This window comes from Delphinapterus leucas, chromosome 16 (assembly GCF_059928025.1).
Source record: "Delphinapterus leucas isolate spDelLeu-1000000601 "Yukka" chromosome 16, BTC_Dleu_Yukka2, whole genome shotgun sequence".
In the NCBI taxonomy this organism is placed as follows: domain Eukaryota; kingdom Metazoa; phylum Chordata; class Mammalia; order Artiodactyla; family Monodontidae; genus Delphinapterus; species Delphinapterus leucas.
The window spans coordinates 6,032,444-6,048,581 of record NC_143144.1 but is presented as its reverse complement, the minus strand read 5'-3'; the positions used below and the strand labels follow the sequence as shown (position 1 = coordinate 6,048,581).

The 16,138-nt window shown below is 44.6% G+C and overlaps 1 protein-coding gene and 1 pseudogene across 7 annotated transcripts in view; both read right to left on the bottom strand.

The window, feature by feature from the left end:
- Nucleotides 1–139: 139 nt before the first annotated feature.
- LOC149747206 (transmembrane emp24 domain-containing protein 2 pseudogene) lies at nucleotides 140–4,584 on the bottom strand (annotated as a pseudogene).
- A 2,954-nt stretch (nucleotides 4,585–7,538) lies between these two features.
- GNPAT (glyceronephosphate O-acyltransferase) overlaps nucleotides 7,539–16,138 on the bottom strand; it is a 30,700-nt gene continuing 22,100 nt past the window's right edge. For 4 of the 7 annotated variants that reach the window (XR_016388011.1, XR_016388013.1, XR_016388014.1 and 1 more), the window contains 8 exons: nucleotides 12,924–13,166; nucleotides 11,445–11,524; nucleotides 10,441–10,581; nucleotides 10,065–10,164; nucleotides 9,887–9,980; nucleotides 9,348–9,409; nucleotides 8,134–8,252; nucleotides 7,539–7,880 (listed from right to left, as the gene is read on the bottom strand). Coding sequence is in view for 2 of the 7 variants with exons in the window: in XM_022553220.3 (XP_022408928.1) it covers nucleotides 7,837–7,880; nucleotides 9,348–9,409; nucleotides 9,887–9,980; nucleotides 10,065–10,164; nucleotides 10,441–10,581; nucleotides 11,445–11,524; nucleotides 12,924–13,166 (764 nt within the window). In the remaining 5 variants the exon portion in view is untranslated. The other 3 variants (XR_016388012.1, XM_022553220.3, XM_022553223.3) reach the window with 3 other exon arrangements.

The following is a 16,138-nucleotide window of genomic DNA, read 5'->3' as shown; positions in this document are numbered from 1 at the left end:
TCGTTTATCAATAAATAATTGAATAATTGCAAACCGTGTTGGGAAAAAAAAAAACAAGACCAAAAAACCTGCGTGTCGCAGTTTAAGTGCCATGGGAATGCTGAGAAGGATGAGAGCAGTGTTATTCTGAGGAGTTTGGAAAGGCCTCGTGGAATTGTTGGCCTTGGAGCAGGTCCTGGAAGAGGGGACGAGATTTAGGTGTGCAAGGAAGATGGGCGTGCAAGTGTGAGCAAAGACATGCAGCAGGAGCGCGTGCGTGCTTGGGACAGTCTTGTGAAGTAATGTCACTGTCACAGCGCCGTCGCAGGTGTGCTAGAGATTTGAGGAGAGGAACGCTGTGTCTGTAACTCATCCCTACTAAGGAAGCTTCCATCATGCAGAGGGTAGGAGGTAAAAAGTCCACGTCATCCTGCCCGAGCCCCCGGTGACTCCCCTCAGCATAGGTGCCACTTGTAAGAGTTTCTCATACATCTTTTCCCCAGAAATTGGACTGTACGGCACCTACTGTTGAGCCTCTTGCTCCTACTCGAGTGCCACCAGTTCAATATTTCTCAGAACTGCTCACATCAGTACCTCACCGGGCTGGATTTTTCTGTGATTGAACAGCACTCAATCACAATGAATGGATCTGTCAGGATTGCGCGCTTTCCAATTACTTTGCTGTCTTCAGGTTTTTTTCAGGATTGCCAAAAATCCTGAAAAAAGCTCTCTGTGCATGTATCTTTGCTTAGCTGTGCGACTGTGTCTTAGGACACATTTCTAGAAATTGCTCGGCCAAACCGTACATTTTAAATTTAGGTAAATGGGACTTCCCTGGTGGTGCAGTGGTTAAGAATCTGCCTGCCAATGCAGGGGTCACGGGTTAGAGCCCTGGTCCAGGAAGATCCCACATGCCTCGGAGCAAATAATTTACATCTTAACTCAATTTTGAAGTGTTTTCACACACACACACACGCACACACGCACACAAATTGGCATGCAACAGTTGTCCCAATGTAAAACACAGTCACCTTAAAACTGTTGCAAGTATTTTCACCCAAGGTTGAAAAATTGTTTATCCTGAACGTGAAAACCTGTAACAAATTTAAATTAATTATATAAAACTCGTTACTTGTAGTTTTTCCCTTGCAAAGATCCAAAAAGAAAATGCCCAAATAACTAATATACATCAGTCACAACATGGTCCTGGATCACCCCACACCAAAACTGGGTGCTCCTTTAATTTTAAACCCATCATCAGAGACCAAGAGAACATCATTTCGTTTTATACAAAACAAAATTCACATGTGCCGAAAAAGAAAAAAAAAAACAGAAACAGAAACAAAACCCCTAGTACTGACAGTAACGTTCAGTACACTAATTAGTGGCCAAAATGCCACCGATCAAAAATAAAATAGTGGCCGTATATCACTGCAAAGAAATCCAAGAGGCTTTTAACCCTTTGGCATCAGAAATCCAGATTTTTCCAATTATGTGAATGCATACCTCCTACGTGCCAAGAATAGAGAAAGTGTATGTGCCGGCATAGAAAGAAAAAGAACCACCGTTCACTGCACCACCCAGAGAATTGGCTTTAACAGAGACTTCTCACAAGGTTAGGCAGAAACCAAAAAATGGTTATTAGCTGCTTGTGTCAACAATTTTAAGTGGAGGTGATTGAGTTCTAAGGTTCAAAGTAAAACTTTAAAGGGGAAAAAGGTTAGGCTGGATAGAAAATGTCAAGATTCAGATTGTTGTTTCTGGTAAGGACTCAACAAAAGGAATCTTTAATGACTTGAACTGCAGGATAAAAGGGATCCCAAGAATGTAGTCATTTTTAGTAAAGTGCTATCAGTAAAGTACTATCCTGAACAAACTGCATTTTATGATGAAAACAAAAGGAAAGAAGATATAGTAAAGACTATACACCTATATTCCACTCACAGCGTTTGAGTTCTGGAAGGACCTGTATAATGAAGGAAGAATTCAAATGTGAAATCATGCCAATCACATGTCAAATTTTCACTATAACTTTCCCAAAAAAGCGTTTTCCCCCAATATCTGTTAATCACAAAGAAACAGAAGCTGTGAATGTACAGTTCAGAAAATAAAAATGGAGAAACTAATGACATTATTATGACCAGGATGTTTGGTAAACAGTGAATTATGAATTTGGGATCTTCAGGAAAAGGCTTTTTAAACAACCCTCTGGACTTCAGAAAATCTCTTCAGGTAGTAGATCTGTCCCACTGTCATAGCAACTAGAACAAGAACTTCAAAGAGGGACCAAAGGACCACTCTGCTCTCTGTGTTGTCATTGATCGCTCTGTGTATTCTCTCCCAAACTTCCACGTATTCCTGTTCACGCTTTACAGCTATCATCGCCACTGTGAGCTCATTAATCATTTCGTCTACCTTGTTCTGTTGAGCTTCTGTTTCCATGTCCTGTCCTTTTGGAGCCTCCCCACTATCACTGTGAATGTCACTTTGTCTTGGGGGTCATAGTGGACATCCTATTGCTAAAACAAAACTTACTATGTTCCATCCATGTGAGCAGCAAATGTGTATTTCCCCACTGGACTCCCGGTCTCCTTTATAAATTCCTGTATTATCAGGCCCTGTACTCTCCACGTCGATGTCCAGGAAGCTGCCCTTGGCCACCTCCAAGATGAGGCCCATCTCGGTGCCCGAGGTGACCCGCTGGAAGAAGCACTCCTTGGCATGCCCGCCGATGCTGACGACGTAGCCTGAGGCCGTGGCCGGGAGGGCGGCCAGCAGTTCAGCGAGCGTCCTCATGGTGGCGCTGGGCCCGAAGCCAGGACCCAGGACCGGGCCTGCGGCCTCCAGAGTATTCCGATTGTGATAAGATTTACTCATCTGTGAAAAAAACTTACCAAGTTTTGCTTGTAATTTTTATGCGTGACATTCAGCAACCTTGTATTTCTTTTTTTATTAAGCTCCCCTACATCTGTCCTTTGCCATTCTTTTCTTAGATGATCTTGGTCTTATGATTTTGTAGTTTATAGTATATTTAGGAAATTAATTTTTCATGTGTACTAAGTGTTACAGATATTTTCCCCCTCGTTTGTCATTTATCTATTTATTTATTTATTTTTGGAGTACAGTATATGTTAATCTGTTATGAAGCCAGACTTATCTGAGTTTTTTCTGTGTGATTCCTATGTTTTCGGTCAGACTTTGAAAGGCCTTACTCACTTTCTGATTCCAAAAACATTCATGCTTTTTTCTAGCAATTTAGTATATTGTAGTATTTGAAATTTTGCTCCGTCTGTAATTTGTTTTAAAGAATGATGTAAATATCCCATTTTCCCACAACTATCAATAATTAGCAAATTGCTGTAGTAATTTTGAATCATCCTTCTTTCCCCCCCTACTTGAAATGCCATTTTAATAATTTATTATAGTTGTACTAGATGTGTATCTGGGTGCATTTTTGGCTCTATGTTCTGTTTCACCGATATTTTGATTTCGGTGCCATTATCAACCTGTTTTAATTGTAGATTTATAATTTAATAACTGGTAGGACTGGTCTCATTCTTCTGCTGTTTCAGTTTTTTCCTAAGTATTCTTACATGTTTATTATTCAAATTGCCTTTTGAATAATTTAATGACACTCCTTACCATCCTCCAAAAGAGTTGGCATTTTGATTGAAATCATATCGAATGTAGATTAATTTAAGGAAATTTGACATCTTTATAATTTTGAATCTTATTTATTTATGCAAGTGTACTTTCATATTTCAGCAGCATTTTCAAATTTTCTTCAGGTAGATCTTGCACGTTTCTTGGTGAGTTTATTCCTTGGTACTTCATCTGTAATGCTTTTGTGAATGAAATCTTTAAGAGTTTTCCAGTATATAATCACATCACCCAAATAAGGATAATTTTGCCTCTTAAATTTTTATACATCTTATGGAGTTCTCTTAATATCCTATATTAAGTTGAACATCCAAAACTATGTTAAATCATAGATTTTGCTTGATATTAATATCAAGGAGTTAGAAATTATACCAGATATGTATCTACTAGAAGTGTTTTTCCTGTTTTTTTTCCCTCAGAGCCTGATGTTGGCTTTTGATCATTATGTTAAGGAAGTGATCATCTCTTCCAGTTAACTAAGAGTTGTGGTTTTAAGTTTTTTAGGTCAGGAATGCATGTTGAATTATCAAATGAATCTCAGCATCTATTTTTGCCCTAATTTGTGAGAAATGTCTTCATCTTCCAACCTTCTACTGAGTTTTTCATTTCCTGTTTTCATGTTTATTTTCCCTGAGCTCTCTTTTTGTCTGACTGTCCCCTTTACAGAGTATCTTTTATCGCGTGGAGGCTATTAAGAATATGTGGTTTCCTTGTTGTCACTATGAAGGTGGCCCTCGGGCACACCCCAGGGGCTGGGTTCTCCATGCTGGCTCTCCCCACCCTACCTCGCCTGCCGCCCTCGCCCCTACCCAGCGTCGATTTCTGGACTCAACAGTAGATGGAGTCCCGCAGGACAAACCGCTCCCAACTCCCCCGGCCCCAAGACCTTCTTTCTTTCTGAAGAACTTCAGGGCCAGGTGCAGGAGGCGAGAGGCAGTGGGCAGGAAGCAGGCATCTCTCCCCCCTGCTCCTTTCCTGGGGCCCTGCCTCTTCCTGAAAATCCCATTTTCTGCCTTGGGTTTAAATCAGTGAAAACAAAAGCCAAAAAGCCTAAGAGGGAGACATTTTGTGGGTGATGTTTTTGCCTTCCACCCTGCTGCTAACTTCCCCCAAGACAAGGAAAATGAAGCTTGATTATTTGAGCGGTGAAAAAGGAAAAGAAAAACACGTAAGGAGAAAAACTAAAACATCGAGAAATATTCAACCACATGTGTATATAGCACATATATATACTGGGTCTCACCAGGATGGTCATTTTAAATAAAGAACGAGAGAGAGAGAGAGAGAGAGAGAGAGAGAGGAGAGAGAGAGACACAGAGAGAGAGAGAGAGAGAGGAGAGAGAGGAGAGAGAGAAAGAGAGAGAGAGGAGAGAGGGGAGAGAGAGAGAGGGGAGAGAGAGAGAGAGAGGAGAGAGAGGAGAGAGAGAGGGGAGAGAGAGAGAGGAGAGAGAGAGAGAGAGAGAGGAGAGAGAGAGAGGAGAGAGAGAGAGAGAGGAGAGAGAGAGAGAGAGAGATGGAGCAATGCACCACCCCATAATGCTGTTGGGCTGAACAGCTGGGCTGAGACCTGCTCTAAGTCAGGGATGCGAGTGCCTATGGCCATAATGACCACTCCAGAAGCACCCAATCTCATTTACTCTGAGAAGCCAAGGAGGGCTTGTCCCAGTCAGGAGTAGCAGTAATAACAGGTTACACTTACTGCCAAGGACTCTTTGAAACATTTCACTGACACACGTTTCTCACAACTCAAGAGGTATTAGCATCATCCCCATTTTATGCATAAGGAAACCGGGGCTCTGAGAGCTTAAGCAAATCACACATAACACAGGGCTACTGCACGGCAGAGTTGGATTTCATAGCCAGTTGGGCTTTGGACCCTGCATTCTTAGCTGCTACATTATACTGTTTGGATGGGAGACTGTCCTGGAAAACCAGATGCTAAGGGTCTTTCTTTTTACTTACTTCAAAGCAGGGGCAGCTCCAGAATTTATAGGTCGGGCGGGGTGTGGAGGGGAAGGCCTTAGGGACAGCAGTGTGGCTTGTAACTGCGGTGTGTGCAGGAGCTCGTGTGCGGCAGGGTACAGGATACACGCTTTGAAGCTCTGACAGCATATGAAGCGTGCTGTTCTTTGACTAAGACTTTCGGTCGACTTGGGTGACTTGGGAGGGTCTGAGGAGACTGAGAGGGGAAAAGTGCCCCCTGCCACCTCCCACAGCTGTCTCCCTCTGCTGCAAGGCCTCATTTGCTTTGGGCTGCACCCCGTTTTCCTACCTCTCCTGTCTGCTTGCTTGTGTGGTTCTGATGCCAGAGCTGGCCAGGAGACAAGTCTATAGCCACGTGCACCCCAAACTCCAAGGTCTTTGTCCCCAAACCTGAAATGCATTACAAACAGGTCTCAAAGTAGATAAAAGTCACCTTAGTCTTCAACACATATATTCATGGCATGAGAAGAGAACAAGTAACCAAACCGGGTGTACAGGGATTCTTTCTAAGGCATGCCTACGCAGCTAGGATTGGCCAGGACCCCGCCTCCCCACTGCTCTGGTCTCCCTGGAGGGCAGCAGCTCGGTGCCATTCGGCTGGCGTGCCATACAGCCCTCAGCCAGGAACAGCCCAAATGACTCCTCAGCTCTTATGCAGCCTCAACACACGCCAGTCTTCTCTGGCTCCCGAAACAAGCAGAGCCACACGGAGGGCCCCTCTGCCCGCCCCACACGGACTAGAGCAATGGCTCTCCAATCTGAATGAGCAGCAGAAACAGTTTGGCCTCTGGGGAACAAACGCACATTCCAGGAATTTGCATACAGATAGTCCTACAACCACATGTCGAGAAACTTTTCAGCATTTCCCATGGCACTTATATTCCTGTTCAAATGTTTTACAAGAGTCTCTAAGCCACTAAAGATGTTGAGCCCTGCTGCTATGGACTCAATGGTGGCCCCCAAATTCAGATATTGAAGCCCTAATCCCCAGTGTGACAGTATCTGGAGATGAGCCTTTGGGAAGAAATTAGGGCTAGATGGGGTAAATGGGGGTGCGGCCCTCATCTGACAGGGTTAGTGCCCTTCTAAGAATAGACAGCAGAGAAGACTGTTCTGTCTCCAGGTGCACAAAGAGGTAATGTGAACACACAGCAAGGCGGTGGCCTCCTACAAGCCCAGAACAGAGGCTTCATAATGAAACCTACCTTGCTGGCACCTTGGTCTTGGACTTCCAGCCTCCAGACGGTGAGAAAACAGATTTCTGCTGTTTAAGCCGCCCACTCTGTAGTATTTCACATGGCAGCCCAAGCAGACGAATACACCTGCCTTTCTTTTTAATTTCACTTCCCATGACTCTTGTTTCAGCCACATTTCAGGTCCTTTGGAACCAATCCCGAGACCTTTCCATCACTATTCTTTCTGCACACCCACCCCCGTACCTCCTGTCACCTCAACCCCACACTTCGAGGACTGGCTCCTCTCACCCTAATTCTCAGCTTAAATGTCACTTCCAGTAGTGGCTAGCTGTCAAGGTTTTTGCCGTTCACCCACCTTATTTCAAACTTTTCTTCCCTTGAATTGTTAAGCCTATTTATGATACTTCTCCTAACTTCTCTTTGTTCCATGTACTTTCTCTAATTCAGTTTTATTGATTAAGGCCCTTGGGTGACAAAATTTACTGTAAGCTAGCTACCATATTACAGATCTCTGTCAAATGTGCACTTGTTTGAGGCAACTTTAATTAAAGAAAGCCAGGAGAAGTCTCAGATATGCTCTTTCTAGTAGTTTTCTTTTGATAGCCAGAGCCTTTAGACTCGATGCTGCACTTTAATTCAGAAGTCAACGTAACAGTTTAATACATGTAGTAAGTTAAAAAGTATTAGTGAAATAGGAGCTGGGTTTTGTTTTTCCAAACATGTTTCTGAAAGCCTGTTTTATTTTAAAACACACACGGAGTTGGACACAAATGCCTTTTTAACCAACGTGGAGATTTCACGGATTGCTTAAATTGGTCACTCTTCCTCTCTACTGAGCCCGCCGTTCTTGACGCCTTATGAAGGACGAGAAGATGGGTCTCTTCCGAGCCTGCCGTTCTTGACGCCTTATGAAGGACGAGAAGATGGGTCTCTTCCTTTGCTTCCCTCTTTGTTGTAATACGAGTCCTTGGATGACAGTAATTATATGACCAATTTTTCCATAACCGTTTGGCAATCATTAAAGCTTTGCAGTTGCCGGTTTTCCTACTGGTGTCTTACCACCTAAGGGAGAAAGACAGAGACGGCTCATGAAATGATATTGAGTTTGCCCTTCCTTGTACAACTGTTTAGGCACTGGCAAAAGTGAAACACATGCCACTTGTGCAGAGTTTTACAGACTGACAAAGCACCAATGGAGACAGCAGCGCCCTTCGCTGGAGAAGCAGTGGTGTCTCAGAGGCGATGGGCATGGCCAGCCCCACAGCCATGTTTCCTGAACTTCACGTCTAGCGTGGTCTAGTACGTTCACACTCACGTATCTGCCTTCTGAGAGGAAGAACTCAATCCTGTCGTCCTCATGATGAGGGCTTCGGGGTTTGTTTTAGTTTATGCCCCTCTCACCAAATTCAAAATCGAGTTTCAGGGTCACGTATTCTGAAAGTTCAGACATACTATAAATAGAAGACTGGGGGGAAACTCCCTGGAGGTCCAGTGGTTAGGACTCTGCGCTTTCACTGCCGAGGGCCCAGGTTCATTCCCTGGTCAAGGAGCTAAGATCTTGCAAGTCGCGGCGCGGCCAAAAAAAAGAAAAAAGACTGGGATTTCAACCTACGTATTTTCTTCAACAAGAAATTAGCATTTTCACCTTCCCTCTCTCTGTCAACCATACCTTTGCCCTCTATACTTTTTTCTTCAATGACTCTCCTTTAACCATACGCCTGCCCTGGTTTTCCCCTAATCCCAGCAGACATCTATCTAAAGCTCTTCTATACAGGTTTGACAAGTGTACTGAGTTACGATTAGGTACAAAAATACTACTTGTAAGAATATCCACTCAGTGAGCTAGTGCTTTTTCAATATAATCAGCAATTAGTTTTTTCAAAAGCTAACACCCTCCCCTTCTAAAGTCACCCCATCATTCCTATGAGAAGTGTTCTCTACCTCCTCTGACCTTGCAAATCTGTTTATATCAAAAGTCTTGACTCTTACTGTATACCATAAACAAATGGCCTCGCCTTTTGGGACTGGACTATTTCTTTATAAGCTGATAGGATCTGCAGGAGAGTCTGGATTGGATTATTCTCCTAAGGATGTGCTATCAGCCCCCAATTTCAAGTTCAGAGTCTATATATGATGTGGACATTGATCCCGACCCTCACACGGGAAAGAAGAGATCTGAGGGTGGAGAGGGAGCAAGTGAATCCAAGGACCAAAACGAGAGGAATTTTCTTGATGCTCACTAGGACTAGATGGAAAGGTCTAGATCTTGGACCCTGATGAGTTATGTCAGGAGCTGATCATTTTTATGTTGTATAAGACCGCCTATTTTATGCCTGCTGTGTCTTCTCTGTTACTTTTCTCCTTAGTGTCCTTGAGAAAATTCTAGATGACAGAAATAGTTCTCTGCGTATACTAAAACTCTACTGCTGTTCACTTTGATAAAGCATTTAGTGCCATGCTTTCTTGTTTTACTATATGTCGATAAATGCAATGTGCAAACCCATCACATTTTTATTAAGCAGCACTTACCAAGCATTTCTTCTAACTTTGTTGCGGCAGGTTCATTCACAGTAAATATATAATCATTATTTCTAGGAGGAAAAGTAACAAGCTTTCTTATTGCATAAACCAGGAGGAAAAGACAACATTCGTTATTTATATAGTAAGACTACTTTTAAACAGTCTTCCTCAGGGCTAGTTTTAAATAGTTGAAAGTTGTGTGTATACATATGTAAGAATACACACACACACACACACACACACACAACATGCCCCGCCCCCCCAATTTTTCTTATAATTAACCTATAAATTTCCATATTAGGTCGAAGCTAAAATGCTGGCCTAAAGCACTTTCTTTCTTTGCTTCGATATGGTTTTTATTCACACCCACAATAAAATTCGCATGGTAACTCAGAGTGACTTAGCTAATCAGGACATGGATAAGTGAAGCATGATGTAATGTTTCCTAGATCCTGCATTTCCACGTCTCTCTCCCGACTTGGTGCTCAACTGTTCTGAGCTGTCGCTGCCCCCTGAGCTCACCCTGGGCATCGTGCACAGTTACTTACACCTTCTTCTTCTCCACCACACCGAGCTTCACAAAAGCTGCTAAGGCATTTTTTTGTACATCGGAGGATAATACATCGTAACACTGTGAGGCACCTAAAAGAGAGGGAAAGGGAGAGTTAGTGGCTTACTTTCTGTGCTCAACTAACAGAAGTTACCACCCACAGAGGTGTGACTCACCTTGATGGAGAAGCTGACCTGTGAATTTTCTAACGTTCACCAAGTACTGTTTCTCAGTGAAGTAGCCTTCTTCTTCGTTCAAGAGGTATTTGCAAATTATCTGATTTTTAAGAGGGAGGATGAGAGGAACAGAAAGTGAAACAGAGCAGCCAAATACCGGAGAAGAGTAAATAACTTTACACCTGCCGCTCTTAACAGAACGATACTTTATATTAGAGCAGAATTAAGACCTCCCCCTGATCCCCACCAAAAAAAGTTCTACCTTTCACCTGGGGAAGACACTTGCTCTTCAGACCAGAAACAAGTACAGGGTAGGAAAGTCTTAGTTATATTTGCTATGGGAGGATGAAAGAGAACTTGCGAAAGATTTACACACCTGGTAAGATTCCACAAAAGGTTTAAAGAGTCCTATTAAAAACTCTAGCACTGTATTTCCTTTTTCTGTAACTAGGATGTCCCTTGTTGTCACCTGTGTGGCCTCACTTTTACAAAGCAGGTAACAGCCTTCTTCAAAGTCCTGCAAGGGGAGGGGAGAAGACAGAACGCACCCTCTAATTTATAGCTTAGGTCAACGATGCACTGCTGGGCTCAGCATGTGCAGCCCTGTGCCCTCGGAACAAGGGAAACACCAGCTAATTCTGCAGGCCTTCCCGGACTGCTGTGGCCGCCAGACAGGAGCCAGAGCAGCGGTGTTCCAACACTCACAACGCTGAACCTCGAGTACAGCAGACACCAAAAGCTGATGAGCCTCAGAAGTCATCACCTGGGCCACAGATTTTCCTTCGCTTCGCACTGACGAGCCATGCTCCTTGCTCTTGAATAGAAGTGCATGTAGCAAGTCCAAAAAGTCCTGAGAATCATGTTATGCTGAGAACGGCTGCCCTCATTTCCTACTGAATAAAACCTGTGGCCCTCGGCCTAACGGACAGACACTTAACCCACTTGTCAGTGCTGGCACTGCCCCCAGCCCAGCAAGCCAGAAGTCCAGCTCTGGGAGCCCGATCCTTCCCTTGCTGTCTACACCACCAGGCAGGACCACTGTTCTCTAATCGCAAAGCAAAAGGCCCTACTCATTCTAACAAGTGGTGCTGGAAAATGTGTGCTGGTTGCTAAATTTTCTAACAAAATAGAGTTGGTTTATTTACAGTGGCTGCGCTAATGGTTCAAAGATTTGGTTCCTCTCACCAAATAATCCCTAAATTATTGATTAAACCTGACCAAGAGTTAAAACAGAGTTTGTTGAACTGTGAGTGTCCATGTTTCTCTTTTGTTCTGCTGCACGTAGCCTTGAAGGCAGGGAAGACACCCCCGTGAATCCAAGCCTAACGTTTCCAGAACTCATACCGCAAACACACCTGCTCTTTGGCAGGAAGGATTTACCTTTAGCGCATTTCCTGGAAGAAAGATGAACTCATCTGAAAAAACACTGCATAGGAAGCGAAAGCAACTGTAGACATCCTCTGGAAATAAATTCATTACATAAAATTACAACTCTGCTTTTTAAACATTCAGGGAGTACCAAGAAGTCCATGATACTCCAAAATGCAGTATTTTAAAGGCATATTATTCATATACCAGGGACAAGAATTAAGGCCCCCAAAGGAAGCTATAACCAATCCAAATTTTACCTACAGAGAAACTACAGGCTAGCATAGTTTCAATGGTTGAGACTGAATTACAACCAGGCCTCTAACCAGTCAGTCTGGTAACGAGCGAGAGGCCACATTCTGCAGAAGCCAGGGCACTTCATTTCCCCTGTACGTGGTTCCCTAGCAGAGAAGGAAAGGAATGGCTTCCTTCATTCCCTTCCACGCTCATATCTGCTGATGTCTCTACTGTACCTTTAGCGCTAGGACACACTGGCACACAATCATAGAGACTACTGTCTTATCCCTCGGGCATGGAGGTCTGCCTATAGACCATCTTTCTGACGTGAATTTTCTCATTAGAAAAATATACATCCATATGGACACAAACGGTTGCCTCCAATTTCAGGGTGTTCACACTGAAACACTCTAGAAGACCACGCATGTGCCCCACAGTTGTGGACAAATCCCAACGTAAGAAGCCTCAGACAGAACTAAGATCAAGCTTTGAGTTTTCTGTGTCCTGAACTAAGCTGTCTGACCTCTCTGGGACCCAGTTTCCTCATTCACAAAATGAGGGCATGAACGCCAGACCTCTGAGGTTCCTTCCAAGGCTAAAGGTCTGTGGCTGAGCTCAGTGTTTCTCTACTCTGGCTTTTCCTTATAATTATCTACAGAGCTTTGAAAAGCCAAAAACAAAAACATCGATTTCTGGCCCACACCCCAGCCAGTTGCATCAGAAACCTTTGGGGATGGGACTCAGCCTCCAAAAATTCTAAGGTGCAGCCCGGGTAGAAAACCCCGGTCTTGACTACAGGTTTCTGTGAAAAAAACAGTTTTACTCATTATTATACTCCTCGGTGCGACCAGAATGCTACCGTGTGCTGAGCACTCACACACCGCTGGACCGTTTACCCGCCCTGTCTGCTTCTGTCAGAGGGAAGTGACGTCAGAAAAAGAGCATCAGACCAGCAAATGGGGAGCTGTGCTCTAGTCCCAGATCCTTAAAGGATCAGGAATCTCTGGCCTCATTTTCCTTATTTATAAAAGGAGAGGTTGAGATGAGATGATTTCTTAGGTCCCTTGCAATTCCCAAATTCTATGGCCAGGTATGTAGGGGAAAAAAAACCTAATGAGCTCTGAGAAGAGGTCCATCCCTTGCTGGTGTGTGGGCGGCAGAGCATTATAACAGAAGGCTTCAAACGTTGCTCTCTATATGGAACTCAACGGCCAGGTCTCTTCCAAGACTCAAGGCCACCTTCCCGAAAGTTACCTTTCCTGAACCCAGGCGTCATCTGCAATGCCACAGCTACTAAGGAAGGACGGACAAAAATGTTGAGCAGCTGGTTCCTGTAAGCCGAGCACACGAGGAGAGTGATGTGCTGGAAAACAAGCCCATCGACCACTTCTGGGCCTCCAGAGTCCACTTTCAGAGTCACCCGGTCTTTGACGAGGCTGACGATGTTGGAATGCAGAAGAAGGCTGGACTGGACCACTTCTTCAGCAAGTTCATTATCTACACACATACACAGACAATTCATTCAGGCAAATGGCAAAGAAATGGGATGGTTACTGCTGGGAGTCTTAGGCTCAGTATGAATCAACGCTAGTGACCCGGCACGTTTATTTTCAAGTGCCAGGTACGAGTTTTAGGCTCCACCAATTCGGCTAATGATACCATATGTGAAGGATATTTTAAAAGCACTCTTTCATAAATCAACTCTCTCTGAGGACATGTAACATGCTTTCTTATCTACCCCCAACCTGTCAGCCATTCTGAAATGCACATCAATTCCCACTCTGAAAATCAACACTTCCTCAGGAACCAAGGTTTTGTAATTGCAAGTTACAGGACAAGAAATTCACATATATGGGAATTTAAGAATACTAAGACAAGAAGACATGCTTCATACACACATACACACACCTCGCTTAGACCAATTCTGAGACGGCAAGGATATCACTTTACAACTTTGCAGGTAAACCCGAGGGCAGCCGAGAGAGGCACTCTCCTAGCTTCAGGTCTCTCTGAGCACAGAGGGACGCTGAGGAGATTTTTCTGGTTTTCCTACATCCAAGATAACTGAAGAGGCAGGCTCGTAACAGTTCCCGGTAAGTCATCACCTGACACTACACTGGCCTAGAGATAGCCAAGGAGTTAGAATGACAAGTCTAATAAAGAGACGGTGATATTTAACAACATTCTCGATAAGGGAAATACTTTTATTGTTCGCCCGAGCCAAAGAGCTGGCTGACAGGTGTGTCAGGCAGGGGCGCTGCTCGAGTGTCACGGAAGGGGCAAGGGGGAGGTGCGGTTCTCCTCGCGGACTCATCACATCCGCTCTGGGCTAATCTGCCTTGTCTCAGCTTGCTCGAGGTAAGGGTGCAGCACATGACATCATACATATAACACAAGATGATTTGTCTTACACGTACAATATAATGATATGTATATCATAAAAAGGCCTAGACAGAATGCTAAAGAATATATGGGATAATCTGGGTAAAAAAGCAAAAAGGAACCGAATATACATACCATGTGCTAGATTAGGAATAGTGTTTGATAACTACATGACTTCTGGTACTTGGATACCAAGCGGCTCTCACTTTGTAACGACTGGAGTTGTCGTGGCAGCTGCACAGGTACTTTTCGCTGTGAACTGGCCACATATTTATCCCCTCTTGAAAAAGCAACACCTTAGAAAGACAGGTGCCTCTGCTTTCACACGGTTCTGGGCCAAACATTCGTCTTTCACGACTTTCTGCCTTGTATTGCAGTCCACATGTCCTTTGCTTCCCATCAGACCGTTAACAATACTGGGATTCGGATTCATCTTTACTTCCCTCCCGGTGACCAACACTCAACTGGCCGGCACTCCTGTTGGCAATTCCTCCCGGCCTCTCTCAGCCACACCGCCCTCTGCCGCTGCCTGCCTCGGCTTCCTGAGTTCTTATCTACGCACGGCAACCTGCTCGATTGTCTCCCTGCCTCCAGTTTCTCCCCACTGTGGTCCATCTTTAAAACTGACATCAGGGGGCTTCCCTGGGGGTCCAGTGGGTAAAACTCCATGCTCCCAATGCAGGGGCCCTGGGTCCGATTCCCGGTCGGGGAACCAGATCCCGCATGCCACAGGGCAACTAAGCCCGTGCGCCACAACTACCGAGCACGGGAGCCGCAACTAAGACCCTGCATGCCGCAACTAAGACTCAGTGCAGCCAAAATAAAAGAACAAAAACATACCACCCTATAAAAAAAAAAAAAACAAACGTGACACCGGGCTGCTTGCTAAAGGCCAATCCCTCACACTTCCCTGCCTAAAACGCACGTCTGCGTCCTGTGACCTACAGACTCCAGTCTAGATCCCCAGGGAGCGGGCCTCTATGATCCAGCCCCTGTCCACATCTCCACCTACATCACTCCCTTCCCAGAGCCAATGTTCTAATGTTACCAACCGCCAGCAGCTCAAGGGATGCCCGGGGCTGTCACACCCACCATCGCATGTTTCCTGATCCTTACATTAACAACGCTCCTCTCCATCTGTCTTCCTGAAGAGCTCCTACCGTCCCACCAAGATGGGCTCAAGTAACTTCTATGAAATCTTCCCTGCGTGTGGGCCCTTTCCTACACAGAAGTCTCAGTAAGCCCCAGCAATCTGTCCGTAGCTCTTTGTCTTTAAGTCACTGAGCCCTCTCTACTAGTTTACACATTACTACCCACCCTGTCTTCTAAACACCAGCAGAACCTCCAGAACAAGGGTTGCATCTAGTTCATCTTTGTACCCCTGGGAGTTCCCAGCACCCACTAGGTACTCAGTATGGGTTTAATGAGTGGACAGTAAATACCTGACTATAAATAATTATCCGGTCTTAAAAAGACTGCATTTCCAATTGTAGTCTCTACAATTTTAAATCAGAGATTGAAAACAACTTAAGCTGACTATTGTCATATACATCCCAAACTCCCGGCATAGTCTTCATAACTCCAATGAGGTTTCTACAAAGTTGTTATTATCAGAGAATTGTATACAGTTCTCCAAGACCAGCCCTTTAATCCTTATAATCCAGTGAGGCAAATGGGTTGCAAATATAATGTGGTAGAAAGAGGTGGGTGTAGGGGCTTCCCTGGTGGCACAGTGGTTGAGAATCCACCTGCCAATGCAGGGGACACAGGTTTGAGCCTTGGTCCGGGAAGATCCCACATGCCGTGGAGTGACTAAGCCCGTGCGCCACAACTACCAAGCCTGCACTCTAAAGCCCGCGAGTTTAGAGCCCGTGCTCCGCAACAAGAGAAGCCACCAGAATGAGAAGCCCACACACAACGAAGGGTAGCCTCCGCTCGCCGCAACTAGAGAAAGCCCGCGTGCAGCAACGAAGACCCAACGCAGCCAAAAATAAAATAAATAAATAAAAAATTTTAAAAGAAAAAAAAGAAAGAGGTGGGTGTAGAGGGAAGAATATGTGGAGCACAGAGAGTCATTATTTATTCTC